At 54.8% G+C, this 15,737-nt stretch overlaps 1 protein-coding gene across 1 annotated transcript in view; it reads right to left on the minus strand.

Moving 5' to 3' along the window:
• Window positions 1–15,737, minus strand: part of SHANK3 (SH3 and multiple ankyrin repeat domains 3) — a 69,442-nt gene that overhangs the window by 51,707 nt on the left and 1,998 nt on the right. The window contains 10 exon segments of the mRNA XM_069102918.1: window positions 2,456–2,569; window positions 4,768–5,012; window positions 8,407–8,731; window positions 13,285–13,351; window positions 13,499–13,576; window positions 13,799–13,915; window positions 14,046–14,213; window positions 14,304–14,455; window positions 14,553–14,661; window positions 15,024–15,095. Coding sequence (XP_068959019.1) covers window positions 2,456–2,569; window positions 4,768–5,012; window positions 8,407–8,731; window positions 13,285–13,351; window positions 13,499–13,576; window positions 13,799–13,915; window positions 14,046–14,213; window positions 14,304–14,455; window positions 14,553–14,661; window positions 15,024–15,095 — 1,447 coding nt within the window.

Below are 15,737 nucleotides of genomic sequence, written 5' to 3' on the forward strand. Positions count from 1 at the left end.
TAAGCTTCTGCTCAGGTTTTAGGTCCTCCATGAAGGCTTTTCTGGTCTATGAGAACTTCATTCATTCAACACAAGTGCATCAAGGACGGAGAGGTCTCAGGGCCAAACACCAGGCCTGTTCACCATCCACAACCTTCCCTTGGCCCCCAACACAGACTGTGTAGCTCTGCTATTTGCCACCTTCTGTCTGTGCCCCCCAACTCCAGACTGCCTGCCTGCCCCCCAGGGTTGAGCCCATGGGTTACAACTTCCTTCCCACTTGAACACAGTGACTCCGCTAGAAAGTAAACGGGACTTAACCCTATGGTACCTCTTCATTCCTTTCTACCTTAGCTGACCAGCCACAATCTGACCTGGTTCTGACCGTTTCTGCTTAGCCAGAGAACCCCACAGAGGCCATGAGCACCTTCTTTGTGCCAGGTCTCAGACGCTGTCCAACACTCTCCTCGGTGTGACCCTTTGGGGCCTCCTCTAACACATTCTTCCTCATTGTGGCAGGTGAGAGAGCCTCTGCTCAATCCAGGAAGCCAAGTTTTACTGGGGTTTGGGCAGCACACTTGTACCCCTGGACCCAGGCACCACCCCATTGGTGACTTTCTTACCTGTCATCCTGTCCCTCCAAGACCTCTAACCAAAGCCTCACCATTCCAGTCAGTCCCAGAACACCTTCTAGATGTCCACAGGCCTCAGACAACCCAGGGTCAGGAAACAGGCTCCAAGTTCTATGCTGGCAGTGCCCAGCCTTCCTGGGTGGCACTGGCCTTCGGCTCTAGCAGTGCCAACAACCTGAAAGTAGCTGGCATCCTTTCCCTCCATGCTTTACCACACCCTTCTACATAGCAGAGAGTGCAGGCTACTCCTCAGTCATCCACAGGATCTCAGGAGTGAAGGATCAGCTCCATGAGGACAGGGATGCTCGTTTTTGTCTTTACATTTCTCCAACTTAGCACAGAGCCCAGGACCCAGTAGGGCCTTGGTAAATGCCTCTCCCCAGCTCTGCTTGCTGGAGGCCCCAGGCCACCTCATCCACCTCAGCTATGAAAACACTCCAAGGCAGACTAGCAGTAACACAGGCCCCAAGAGAAGTCAGAGAGGGCCCAGTCAGTCAGAGAAGCAAGAAGGGTATCAAGAGGAATGATCATTCAGCCTGACATTGTGCTCCCTGTCTCTAAATTGCTTCCTTGTACACAATTTGAAAAGCGCCTAGGCCCACAGTAACTCAGCTGTCCTAGGCGTAACTAGATCCTGCTCCCTGGTCTCCCTGATCTATATGCTCATATACCCCCTCCCAGAACCCCAAAGATCTAGAACCCCACCAGACCCAGGCAGCCAATCCTTCAGCCCACTGTGGCTACTTAAGGTTCCAATGAGATCTGTTCTGCCTCTGACTCACCAATCTGGAGTTCCAAGGGACCCCCTCTGGAGGCCTTCAGACAGACAGGAGTCCTATAGATAGCTGGCCAGTCCCCTGGCCCAAGGGCCACAGACAAGGACCAAGCACACATGCCAGCAACCAGATCTAGTTTCCCCTGGTGGTCTTTCACAGCTGGAGATGCCAACCCTACTGAGCCCAAAATTTTTCCAGGAGATCACAGGATTTAAAGCTAGAAGGATCTTCAGAGGTCACTGAATCCACCTCTAACTTTTTACAGTTGAGGAAACTGAGGCCAGAGTTTCAGTGACTTGCCCAAGGTCACACACATAGGAAGGGGTAGAGCCAGGTTTGACTCTTGGGGCCTCTCCTGCTGGCTAGGTCCAGTCCACTGTCCCTTGCCCCAGTCTGTCTTTTATACCCTCTATGTCCATTTGGGTATAAGAGATCGTATGTATTCACATACTGACATGCCACCCCGCGTCAGCTGCCTCCAGAGACAGTGGGAAAGGCCCCCTCATCCCTGCTGCTCTCCCCTCCTCATCCCTCCGTCTATCAGGCCCCTCCCTCTCCAAGGTGCCAGGGCCGATCTCGGGCTTGGAGGCCACCCACAGGCTCCTCCTCCCAGGCTCTGGCCTAATTTCTCCTCTGCCCCAACTGGCCGTGCTCTGTGGGCTTCCCTGCTCTGCTCGCTTGGGCAATCTGTCCATTTGGAAAGGCGCCTTTTGTCCTACAGTGACCTCCTCCTTCCCTCCCTCCCCCTGGCATTTGCCTGGGCAGGAGCTTCTCCCCCAAGCACCTGTATGTGCACACGTGAGTGCAATGCTCACGCCACGTGCTGCATGCATGTCCATATGGTGCTTGTGTCATATGAACACACATGTATATAGCACATCGTGGGCTGAATGTATGTGTGAACGAATGTGTGTTCATATGATTTGTGCATTGGGGCACATGTTACAGGTGCGTGTTTGTTCTCAGTCTCTGAGAATCTGGGCGTGTGCTTCCCATGGAGGTGAGCAATGGGCAAGGTCTATGTGGAGGTAAGGGGTCCCTCTGGGAGGGCAGATAATGGTCACTCACCGTGCCGCGTGTCATATTGGCGCATCTGGACCTCCTCCACGCAGTCAGCTGGGAACCAGCCCGTTCGGCCTTTCACCGTTCCCTCCCAGAAACCGCCCTCCCCGATGCTGAGCACTGGGAGGACAGACAGACAGATGCATCACACAGAACCCCCCCCCCTTCTCTGGATCCCTTCTTTCCCAATGTCCCCTCCCATCCCCCTCCACCAGCTCTGTCCCTTGGACAATTTGGGACCAGACACTGAGAGAACAGAAAAGAACAGATGGGAACCAAGCAGAATGAACAAGTGGGGGGGGGGGGGAAGGGAGGAAGGAGAGACAGAGAAAGAGGTAAAGAAGGAGGGGAAGACAATTCTGGAGCACAGAAGGAAGGGAAAGGAGTTTAAAAAAAAACAGGAAAAGGCAAAGACTGAAATGGAGGAACAGAGAGAAGGAAACAGAAAGACACGTGGAAAGAAAATAAGAGAGAAGCAGACCAAGTTGAGGGGCCAGGGGGATGGGGGGAAAGAGGAAGAACAGGGGGGAAGAGTAAAAGGCACCTTGCCAAGCCCCTCATTCTCCTCCTTCCTTCCCTATCTCACTCCATTCCCTCTCCCCATCTTCTTCCCGGAGTATCCTTTTCATCCATCCCACCCCCATCCCCCAGAGGATTGAGCCAGGAACACAGCAGCACCTGGAAGGGCCTAGATGCCCCAGAAGGTAGGGTAGGACAGAGTTCCAAGTCAGTTCTCTGAGACAGAACTAAAGAGTTGAGCTTATAATAAGACAACTTGGAGTGACATTGGAACCCCTTGTTGTAACAGGAAACCCCCATGACAGAGGGGCCCCATATATATGTATGTAACATATAGACATACAGAGTGAGCCAAGACTACTTCCCCTGAAAAGGATATGGAGAAGCCCCTTTAGTGGAAAGAAGGACCCTCCCAGCCCTTCCCCACCCGCCTTCACAGTGACACAGGGATTCTTGAAATTGACCAAATGGCCTCCTTCAGGGAGAAAGGCACATCCCATACAGACATAGTGTATAAACACAGGTTCCCCCAGAGTGACACAGAAGCCAATCTATAGTAACCGAGGGAAGCCACTGACATAAGGACCTACTGTATTTACAAAGAACCCCCTACTGACAAATATTCCCTAACAAAATGACCCAAGGACACCCTGAAGTGACACAGGGCTTCCCATAGTGACAAGGGGACTTCCTACAGTGACCCAGGGACCCTCTTTTACTGACTTCTCAGAGCAGCACAGTCACACAATCCCCACCTCAGGGACACAGAGGCATGCTTTAGTAGGGGTCCTCAGCCTTTTATGTCTCTGGGACACAGCCTTGGGCAGGCTAGTGAAGCCTGCAGGGAACCCGTTCTCAAAATCATGGTTTTAAATGAATAAGACAACATGTGTATGATTACAGAGAAAAACGATTATACTGAAATACAGCTAGGAAAAAATATAGAACATACACAATCACAGACCCCAGGTTCAGAAGCCCACATCGACAGTGAAACAGAGACCTCCTCACAGGACTGAGGACAGTGAAAGCCCCCTATAATTACATAGATTCCCCAGAGTGATGTGTCTGATATAGACATGCTAGTGACATAGGATTATCCCTCATAGTGACAGAAGCCCCCATAAGGATAGAGGGGCCCTTCTCAGACCACTCAAAGTACCAGAGGATCTCCTCACAGACAGGGACATACTGATAGTGCCACTCAAAAATAAAAGGGTTCCTGGTAGAAGAATTCCCCTATAGTGATACAGGGACCCCCTCAGAGTGTCACAGACACCCCCTCTAGTAACAGAAGGTCGCTCGAAGAGAGTGACCCAGGAAACCCCCTCTGGAGTGACATGGCCTCTACAGTGGCAGGGGGACACCCACATACGGACCTAGATATTCCAACCTGGTGGCCTCCAAAAAGGGACACAGAGAGCCCTAAATGTGATAAAGGGACCCCCTCATAGTGATCCAGAAACCCCAACGGAGTCCAGACCCCTTGAGAGAGACCAGAGGAATTTCCATAGTAGCAGATACCCATCCTAGTGGCCCCTCCCACTCCCCCAGTGACACACCCCCCTCTTCCAGCTCTCCCGTCCCTAGTCCCCCTCCCCCACTCACCTTGGTCGAATGCAGCCACGACTGGAGCCCCATCCCTCCCTCCCGCCAGGGACCGGGGCTGTCCGTGGGCCCTTCCGTCAGTCCGTCCAGTCCGTCCGTCTCCCTGACCGCCTGGCCGTCCCCACCCGCCCTGGGGGCCCCACCAGTCCCCCAGCCCCTCTTTCCTCCCCACCTCGGCCCGTCTGGCTCACCCTTGACAGCCTCGCCGCGGTGCAGCGGGATCTCGCCCTCGCCCCGCGGGCTGTGCGCATTCACCACGATGAACTTACGGCCGGGGACCGCGCTGTAAAGTTTGCGCTTTGGGCCCCGGGGCGGCGCGGGCGAGGGTGCGGGCGCGGGCGCAGGGCTGGTGGCCGAAGCGGGGCCCAGGGCTCCCGGGCCGCCCCCGGCTCCTCCTCCTCCTCCTCCTCCGGTGCCGCCGCCGGGGCCGCTTGGGCTGTAGACAAACACGTAGGTGACGGAGGCGATGCCCGCGGGCAGCTCGCAGGCGAAGCCGGCGCCCGGGGCCTCGGTCATGGCCATGGCGCCCCGGCCTCGGCCTCGGCCTCGGCCTGGGCCAGGCCCCCCGCTCCTCCGGCCCCGCCGGCCTCACCGCAGCCGCAGCCGCAGCCGCAGCCGCTGTGTCCGCCGCCCGGGGCTGCCGACCGGGGCCGCCCCAGCCGCCGCCGCCTCCTGGGCCTCCTGCTGCCGCCGCCGCCCGCCCGCCGGGGGCCGGGCCCGCGGCCGCCGCCGCTCCATGCGCCGGGCTCGGCTCCCCGCTCCCAGCTCCTCGGCGCCCCGCGCCTGGCCGCTGCGCCCGCCTGCCTGCCCGCCCGCCCCCCGGCCCGCGCCGCCGCCGCCGCCGCCGCCACCAGCGCACGGCCGCCGGCCGCCCCGCCCCTCTGCTCTCCTCCCCTCCCCTCGCTGCTCCCCCGCCCTCTCCGCCGCCCCCCGATTCCCTCCTGCCAGCGCTGGCTCAGGACGCACGGACCGGCCGCTACCGCGGGGCTGCGCTCCCGGGAGCGCCCAGCTCGCCCCTCTCCGTGCCCATATTTCGCTCGCTGCCCGCTGCGGCGGCCGCTCAAGGGGACGACTCCTCCCCTCTGCGGGACAGCGGCAGGGGGGCAGCCACCCCTGGCCCCGGGACCCTCCCCCAGAGGGCAGTATTCAGGGGCCCAGAGAAGGGGGAGGACCCAGGATTCAGGGGTGGGGGGTGGGGAAGCCTGAGGCGCAAGAGCAGAGATCAACCCGAGAACCGCCAGGACCGTGGAACTCCCCCGGGCCTTAGTGGGGGCTTCAGGGGCTACAAGGGCTAGGAGGGCTGCAGGCCTCCGGACCTTTCTTTGTGAAGGAGAAGGCGCCAGACTGAGCTCTGACCCTGCTCGCCCGGGCCTCGGGAGCACAGAGTCAGCCAACACTGGCCGCTGATTAGGCTCCAGTCTCCCCGACCAGGATCTGGTGGGCGAGACCCTCGGTCGGAGCCCTCGGGGGATCCCTAGACCCCAGGAGCACAAGGCCAAGGGATGAGGTGGAGGAACCGAGACCCCCTTCCCTGTCCCCTGTGCTGCCTCCCGTTGCCTCTTGCCCTGAATATTGCCTTTCCCACTCTCTGCTGGATAGCCCTTTGCTCTCTCGGGTCCCTCACTGAAAGACCTCATTCGCCCTAGGTGCGTCAGGTATCATATGCAGATGGCTCCCCAGCACCTCCCTACACTCGACTCTTCCACTTAGGTTCTAAAAAGTCAGCCTCACAAGGACCAGTTAGATGGGGGAAACACAAGTAGATAAGGACAGAGTGAGGGTGAAAAAGATCTGGTAGTCTTGAGTGGACCGCAAGCTCAATCGGAGTCAAACATGACACGGAAGACCTTCAGAAAAGCTAGTGCGCTTTTGACCTGTGTGAATTAAGGCATAAAGGTGGAGGCAGGGACACTTGGGTTCCACCTCTGGGTGACCCTGGCCAAGTTCCTGACAGTTTATGAATCTCTTCATCTATTAAGGAGGGCCATTGAAGGGCCTCTCCAGCCCCATGTGGGACCCAGGATACCTGGGTAGGAGGCAGCTCTAGACAGACTTAGATCCCTTTAGGCTTCAGTCAGTGAGTCTGTGTCACCAGCCACAGCCAAGCCCTTCCAACAGCCTTCTGGCCATCTGACTATTACACTATCGCCTGAAACTTGCCGTGTCCACACCTGAAGTGGCCGTCTTCCCGGCAGAGCCCTCCCCTTTGCTCAAGCCCCTCTGTTTCTGTCCAAGACAACTCCACTATCCTTGTTCCTAGACATAGGAGGCCTGGAGAGCCCAAGGACCATGGACCACACATTCTCCCTTCTGCCCCTTCTCTCCTCCATCCAGCAGCCTCCTACCTCAATCAAGCCTCTATCACTGCTTTTAACTACCTCAGTAATCTTCCTAAAACCTAAAAGCCACGATACTTCCCTGCCTAAAAAAAGGTGAATGGCTTCACTGCCTGGCCATTCCAGCCTTTCCGGTCCTCCTCCAGTCTGGCCCCAGACGCCTCATCATCCTACCAACCTCACCCTCATTGCCACTTTCCTGCCTTCTCTTGGGGACCTAGCCAGAGCATGACCATCTGTAGCCCTAACTAGCCTTCCCTGAGGAACCAACCCAGTCATCTCTAGCACATACATCCTAGGGGGAAACTGGCTTGGATTCGATCTTATTTCCTAGACTAAGCTTCCAGAGGTCAGTTTCTCCTTTGTTCTCCACGCTGGAAGGTTCCAAAAGGCAGGACCCCTCCCTCCTTCTCCTCAACCTTTGGGTTCCATAAGGTAGGGCCAGGGACTAGGCCTCCTCTGCCTCAGCCTGCCCCAGATGGAGAGCTTCCCAAAGGCAGGACTTGGGGCTGTTTCCCCAATCTGTGAATCTTCCTAGGAAATGTCTAGGTCAGGACCCTAACCAATTCTTTTGTTCATCAAAAGGCAGGCAGGTCTTAGCTTTTCTCCTTTTGACTCTCCTACAATAACTGAGAACATAGCTGAGTATACAGAAGGCAAGAACCACAGAATAGATGACCTTAAGAGCAGGAAGGGTCCTGTTGAATCCACACACCCTGCCCTTCCATTTTACAGATGAAAAAAACTGAGGCTTAGGAAGTTAAGAGACTTGCCCAAGGTCACACAGCTAATACCTCTCAGATGCTCTCATAGGATGTCAGACTGAGGAGGGACCTTCAAGGTTATCCATTATGCAGAGGAAGGACCTGAGGACCCAGAGGGGTGACCTGGGTCACCACTCAAAGGGCTACTTAGTGTCATATCTGAGACTGGCACCCATGTCCTGCCTCCCACCCAGTGCTTTCTGAATACACTGTACTGCCACTCTCAGGTTGAACAACCAGGCTTACGGAGACGCCATATAACCTCCCACTGCCACCACCGGAAGCAAGCCTGTCCCAAGTCTTTGCTTGCCCCCATCTCCTGAGACCAGTCACACTCCTTAAGTTGCTGCTATCCTGGGCTTGACCACTTTCTTTCACTATCCTACACTTGCTGGAGTGGTGGCCCTAAGTGATGAGCCAGCAGGACTGAGGGAAGTGCCCAAAGAGCAGAGAGGAAGGACCCTAACTTGGGGCTGCCCAATCATGGGCCCCCTAACAGAGAACCCAACAGATATAGTCATGGAGTCTGGGGCTAGCCTGGAGCCACCAGGAGCCCGTTCTCATTCCTTCCTCCCCTGACCCCGACCAGCTCTCCCCACAGCTACCATTCCCCCTTCCTCCCCTCCTCACCCACCTCAGCCCTCTCCATTCTTTGTCCTTGTCAAACTCCCCACCCCTCACCCTCACTCCCCCTGCTCCAAGTCCCCTCATCTCCTGCCCCATGGCCTACCTGCTCTTGCTTCGGCCTCCTCTGATCAGGGTGTGACCACTGGGGTCCTTGTCCCTCTCCTTATCCTCCTGCAGACGCTGAAGGGATGGGGATCGACTTTGGGGTCCTCGGATCCCTGCCACGGGCCCCATGCCTGCTTCTTGCATCTGGAGCAGTAACTGGTGGGGGAGGCTTCTGAGCGAAGGTCCCGGGGAGGGACCAGACCGGGCTTCAGCCTTCAGATCATTATCACTCGCTGAGCGCTGCAATGGCCTTGGGGAGGCCAGGCCTCCGGGACCCGCCAGGCGTCGCCGCTTGGTGTAGCTGGGAGTCTCCCGGAATGGCACTAAAGGAAGGGGCATGAGGTGAGGGGAAGTCTGTGGCCCCTTGGGATTCCCCCCTCTCTGATACTGTCCATCAGTACTAACATCAGGCCACACACACGCCAACACTACCCATGAATGCACAACAGCCCAGATGTTGTGCTTGAACGTTTCCCATCACTGCATACAAATTCTGAAATTATTCATCAGCACGTGTAAACAGTGCCATTAGACACCAGCACATGTAAGTGCCAACACTGCCCACTGATTCCGAGCAGCCTGCCATGACCGTGGAATCTCCAGTATTACCCAGCAGGACAAACAAATGCTGACTTTACCCACAAGCAGATAGTTCTAACATTACCTGTGTGCGCGCTCAAGTGTGTGTGTGTGTTCACATGTGTGAGTGTGTGTGAATGTGAGTGTGTGTGCTCACGTGTGAGTGTGGGTGAGTGTGTGTGCGTGTGTGTATGAGTGTGTGCTCATATGTGAGAGTGTGTACTTGTGTGTGCTCACATTGTGCAAGCTCACGTGTATGAGTGTATGCTCATGTGTGTGAGTGCATGTGCTCACGTGTGAGTGTGGATGAGTGTGGGTGAGTTTGTGCTCGTGTGTGAGTGCATTGCTCATGTGTGAGTGTGGGTAAGTGTGTGTGCTCATGTGTGAGTGCATGTGCTCACATGTGAGTGTGGGTGAATGTGTGAGTGTGTGTGCTCACGTGTGTGAGTGCATGTGCTCACGTGTGAGTGTAGGTGAGTGTGTGTGAAGGTATGTGCTCATGTGTGAGTGTGGGTGAGTGTGGGTGAGTGTGTGTTCTCAAGTGTGTGTGAGTGCATGTGCTCATGTGTGTGTGGGTGAGTGTGTGTGCTCACGTGTGAGTGTGAGTGAGTGTGTGTGCTCACGTGTGTGTGAGTGCATTGCTCACGTGTGAGTGTGGGTGATTGTTGTGAATGTGTGTGATCACGTGTGTGAGTGTATGTGGTAATGTTTGAGTGTGTGTATGTGTGTGTGCTTGTGTGTATGAGTGTGTGTTCATATGTGAGAGTGTGTACTCATATGTGCTCACATTGTGCAAGCTCACATGTGTGTGTGCTCACGTGTGTGTGCGTGTGTGCTCACATGTGCTGACACTGCCCATCACTACATCCAAGCTTCCCCATCTCCTCATGAATGAATATCATCTATGAAGGTGCCCAACAGAGCATGGTGGCCCTGCCAATACAAAGTTCAACATCCCTCCTTAGCGCACAGAAGCTCGGAGCTTATCCGCCAGTCTAGGCAAGCTCCAATAACCTTCAGCACATGTACGCCCAACCATTGTCCATGAATGCACATAAGCATTTCTCCTTCCCCATCAGTGCCCATAATGCATGGTGTGACCCATGATGTTATCCCTAAAGAGCCAGCATTACCTAAGAGCACAGGAATCCCTACTTGACCCCCCCAATCCCCCAGCCACACCTACAAGCAAACCTGTAAACCCTGGGACTGGGCTCTCTGACACAGGGCTCCAATTCCTTCTCTGTGTGTGGTCAGAACACACACAGGACAGAGGCTCATCACAGGGAGGAGGGACCATAAGATCATAGGGTCACAGCTCCCAAGCTGGAAGGAACCCCTGAAGCCACCAAATCCAAACCCCTCATTTGACAGATGAGGAGACTGAGGCACAGGTGAGGGACTTGCCCTGACCCACACAGCTAGTGAGTATCCAAGGTGGGATCTGAACACAGGATTTTCTGCCTCCAGGGTTCCATCCACTACACGGCGCTGCCTTTCCAAGGAACACAGGGAGCAGGTCTTAGCACCAAACTTCTAACAGCCTGCCCTTGTATCTGGGTTGTGTCGGGGCATTCTGAAAGGGGGTGCTGCTATGCATCCCCCAGGCTCGGGAGCTCTGAGAGCCAGTTCTTCTAGTTCTTCTCCCAAGGAGAAGCAGCGGGGCTTGGAAGGGAAGAAAGATTCCCTCAGGACTCAGGAAGAGAAAGCCTTAAGTGCTGAGAAAGCTTCTGCCGCCACCATCTCCCTTGTCCCAAGTTACAGTTTCCCCAAATTTCTGTTCTAAAAGAAAGAACCTTTTGAGGTGGGAAGGTCCCATGCCCCTAGCCTCAAAACAGGACATTCTAGGCTGGCTTCTAGTGCACACTAGAAGCCAAAGAACCCATGAGAAGACACTGGTCAGACCTGTGAGGGACTCATGCTCAGGCCACATTCGAGAAGGCTGATTAGGCCATGGGAGATAAGGGTGTCAGGCCACATGGTGAACCTGGCCAGTATAAGTGCTTGTCACATGAGAGAGAGGGAACAGCTGAAGCACCTGAGAGAATGGGGATCGGGTCACATAACTGCACCCTGGTCAAGAAGAGTGGGTAAGAGTCTACAGGCCACAGGAGAGAATGGGCAGGAAAGCAAAGGCCAAAGTGCTGATGCAATTCTGTTAAGGACCATATGGGGAGACCAAGAGTCCACTGGTCAGCAGGCCATACGGGAGAATGGTGGCTGAGGCACGGAACAGAGCCCACTGAGAGAATGCCACAGGGGGCACACATCCAAATGACCACACCTGGAAGGGAGAGAGCCGCTCAGACTCCTCTGGGGGAGAAATCAGAGCCCAGGGCCCAGAGCCCAGCCCTCTGACCATAGGGTCACACCTTCATTCCAGCCCTGAAAACTTGGAGTGAGGAGATCAGATAGAAGACTGCCCCCTTGCTCCACCCCCAACACCCACAAGGAGGCTGCGTGATCTCCTGTTTAAGAGGCAGAATGTCCTCAGGGAGGCTTTGGCTGCCAAGGGAGCCTCCCTCACACCCAAACACCACCAAGGATCCTCAGCGGGCATTTCCTGAGCCATACTTTGATCCCAACCCTTCCCTTGCACATTTGTCAGGTTCATCTTAAGTGTGAGTGCAAGCTCACATGAACTTGATGAAAAGAAGCTGTCTGGATCCCCTGACACATTCCTCAGACCTCGTCTCTGCTCTGCCATCGTACAGAATCAGAGAATGTGCCATGACTGGGAGGAGCCCCCCAAAAAAGCCGCACCTCTCATTTGACCGCTTTGGAGAAACTGAGGGTTCCAGGTGGTCTCTGACTTGCACAGGTTACAAGTCTAATGCTGGAGTTTGGAGTAAAGCCTGTCTCCCTGGCCAGAGTCCTTCCTACAACCCCACACTGACTCCTGCCCCAGGCCCAGAACAGGAGCTGGTATCCACAACTGTAGACATCCCCCTAACACATGCAGCTCTACTCCCCATGGGGTAGGGACCTCTGAACCACTCAGGGCTGTCCTTTAAAATAAGTGAATTTATTAAAAAAAATAATGTTCAAAAGTATTCCTCATGGGGGCTCCCTAGGCTTCCCCCCCTCAGGAAGGCTGCCTATCACCAGTGCTAACCCTGCACTGGCCTTTCAATGACCATGGCCTTAAATGGAACTGAATTGTAACTTTAATTCAAACTGCAACCTAACCTGAACCCAGAGAGAAACCAAATCCAACAGTGATTCAAAGCTTAATCCTAACCCCAAAGCCAAGACCTCCAGGGCCTATCCTGTAGTGAGTCTAAGTAACCTTAACTTTTGGACTCAAATATAGACACTCAGGGTTTAGGCACAGAAACGTGCCACCCTCCTAAACCATGTCAGGACTGGGGAGCGCACCCCAAACAGGAAAATCTTGAAGACATGACTTTCTGTCCTCAAATGAAATGTCCTCCAAGAAAAAACTGCCAATACCTAGCTCCCCAAGCAAAGGCCACGGCCCTGAGGAGGCCCCAAAGATATTTATAAATGCTGGTCCTTCTTTGAACTTGAACCTGAGCTCTGAGCTAGCCCCAATCCAAACTCAACATTAATGTCATCCCAATGCCAACCTAGGAGAAACCCAAAAAGACCCCAGTCCCATGCCAGCCCAAAGGCTTAAACCATCCCACGTGACCAGTCAAGAACAAGGCATACAAATACACAAATATACATTTCAAGCACACTCTCTGCTCACCAGTGTTTTCTTTGTATGGCCCTGAGGGAAATGACAAATCTTATCCCATGTTAGAGATAAGAATCCTAGAAAAGGGAATTGACTTGTCCATGGTGACACAGCACAGCCAACAAGCAGCAGAACCACCCAGTCCAAGACCCGTGCCACCACCCCATGCTGCCCTGATTCAGTAATCTCTGCCCTGCCCAATAAAGTCTGTGTTTCCACCCCATCCCCCTCCAGGATCACCAACCAGGTAATCTAGGGACCAACTGACAGTGGACTTTGGGGCCAGACCAAGAAAAGAGTAAAACATTCTAGCCAGAGGAGAGGCATGCAGCCAGTGGATGTCTCCAACCCCTTTGGATCCTCAGTGGTCTTCTCTTGCCTTCATTTTCCCTCACTGACACCCCCTTCCTCCTCTGTGACCTCCAAAAGCTCCTGCTAACACCGTGATGACGAGCACAGAACCCTCTGATCTCCATGTCTCTGACCTTTGCTGATCCCACTGAAGATACCCCCCACCTTAACCAGGGACACTTGCTGCCCCCCATTGAATTCACAGCCCCTAGAACCCTAATGCAGGGGGAAGATGGGACTCACCAACATCAGAATCCTTATGGGTCTTGATAACCTCAGCAAGTTCAAAGTTCCCAGCGATGATAGCCACCTTGGGACCAAAAGAAGGGGAAATGAGGCCCCTGGCTTCTCTTGGCTGGCCCTCCCACACTCACTCCAGCTTCCTAAACATGCCCAAGAGCCACCATCCCCATTACCTTAAGCCCCAAGTACCCACAGCTCCCACCATGCCCCATACCTGAAAAGCTGTTTGGCTATTGTAATTCCGAACATCCTTATTGGCTCCCCGGAAGAGGAGGACCCGAGCACAGCTCTCCTGGTTGGGGGGATGAGGGGAGGGGAAGAGAACCCTAAGGTCAGACTCAAAAATAGCATTGGTCCCAGGAAGGAGAGTCAGAGAACTGGTGTACAAATACACACACACACTCACATCACACACTGATCTCACACACACAGGTCTCACACGTTACACACTGGTCTCACACACACAGGTCTCTCATACACACACACACACACACACACACACACACTGTCCCACCTGATTGTACAGGGCACAGATATGCAGGGCTGTGTTTCCTGATGCATTCTGGGCTCTCATGTCAGCCCCATAGAACAGCAAATGTTCTAGGTGTTGGACATGCCCAAAACGACAGGCCTGAAGGGGAAGGAGAAGAGGCTGGAGGAGGACCCTCATTGCCCTACACTCCCCCCACTCTGATTCCTCTTTGGAGGACTTGCTGTTTCCCCAGTGCCACCTACCCCCAGCAACATTCCTGGCCCCTCACCTGGTGAATCTCTTGCCATCCATTCTCATCAGCTGTTCCGATCTGTGCGTGGTCATGGAGCAGGAGCTCACAGCACAGGGGGTCCCCACCACCCAGGGCGCTATGGTACAGGGGGGTCAGGCCACGGCTGTCCTTGTAGTCTGGGGAAGCCCCGAGGTCCAGCAGGGTCTATGGGGAGTCCAGGGCCAGGGTCACCAAAGCCTTTGGCTCCCTCTCTCTCTCCCCTGCCTCCTCCCCAGCATCCTTTCACACACTGACCGTCAGGGCACTGGGGTTCCGGCAGCGCGTGGCAATGTGCAAAGCTGTCAGCCCTTCCCGAGTGCGGAAGTCCAGATGGGCCCCGCCATTCCTCAGGACCTTTAGTAAATCGGTGGCACTATCCATCTGAGCAGCCAGGGTCAAGGGGCACTCTGGGAATCAGTAGATCACAAGACAGAGTGAGGTCTGGCCCCACAGTCTGGAACTCAACTAAAGCCCCAATGAAGGCTGCCGTCCTTGGCTGCTCACCTCCTGTGTCAGGATCATGGAAGTTGGGGTCCAGCCCCTTGTCCAGAAGCCGGGCCACCTTCTCTGTGCTGTGAAGCTGGACATACTCCATGAACTTCTTCAGGTTTGCCTAGGACACCGAAGAGCGGCAGCTCTGGCTTGTCAGTTGAGCCCCGTGACCTCAGTGCTTCCCCAGGCCCTGGCGGCATACAGAGCCCATCCCCCCCAACACTGGACTTGGACCTTCTAACCCCAATGGCCTCATCTCTTACCCCAGTGGGAAGAGATGGACACTAAAGAGAAGGGAGGAGGAAGGTACTGGCAAAGGCCACATTCTTGGGGGTCTTTCTGAAACCACGGACCCCTTGTCTGGGTTAGGGGAGGGAATGGCTGCCTAGAGCCTGGGGATGGGGTAGAATGAACTACAGAGCGCCCCTCTCTCACAGCCTCATCTCAAATATCGTGATACTCCCAGAACTTAGGCAACATCACCTTGGTATGTAACTTTGCAAACTGCTTATCGTCCAGCAGGCTCTGGGTGTAAACCCGGCGTTTGTAGCGGAACTGCCCGGAAGAGGGGAAGAAAGAGGGAGAGACAGCGTTTCAGCCCAGTCACTGACCTATCTGTGCCTATGCCCACCCCTCAGGCCTCAGGGATTTCAGAGAACAGAAAATGGCTGTTCCCTACCAGGGTCTTCACTGGGCATCCAGGCAACCCTCACTGGGAGCAGATTCCCAAGTATACACACACCCCTCAAGGGGGACACATAGCCTTTCCTATGTGCCTTCACTCACACACATACCCTTTGCTGGACATATCATCCCTTCCACACACAAAACTCTGTGTATAAAGCCCCCTCACTGGACACAGGCAACACCCCCTACACATCTCCACTGGACACACACTCACCTCACTGCACACACCCTCCCACGCACATACCTCTCATTAGGCACACACACCCACTAGACACATATCCCCCCACAGTACCTACATACATCTCTGCACTCACTCACACACACATCCCCTATACATTCATACATATACTCCAGAGAACCTACATACATCTGTGTACACAAATACACACCCCACAGTACCTACATACATATCTCTCTCTGCGCACACACACCCCACAGTACCTACATACACCTGTGTACACAAACACACACATCCCACAGTACCTACATGCATCTCTCTCTGCACACACA

Source organism: Petaurus breviceps, unplaced genomic scaffold (assembly GCF_028583685.1).
Source record: "Petaurus breviceps papuanus isolate PSGF00001 unplaced genomic scaffold, PetGlider_PUasm1.0 558, whole genome shotgun sequence".
Taxonomy (NCBI): Eukaryota; Metazoa; Chordata; class Mammalia; order Diprotodontia; family Petauridae; genus Petaurus; species Petaurus breviceps.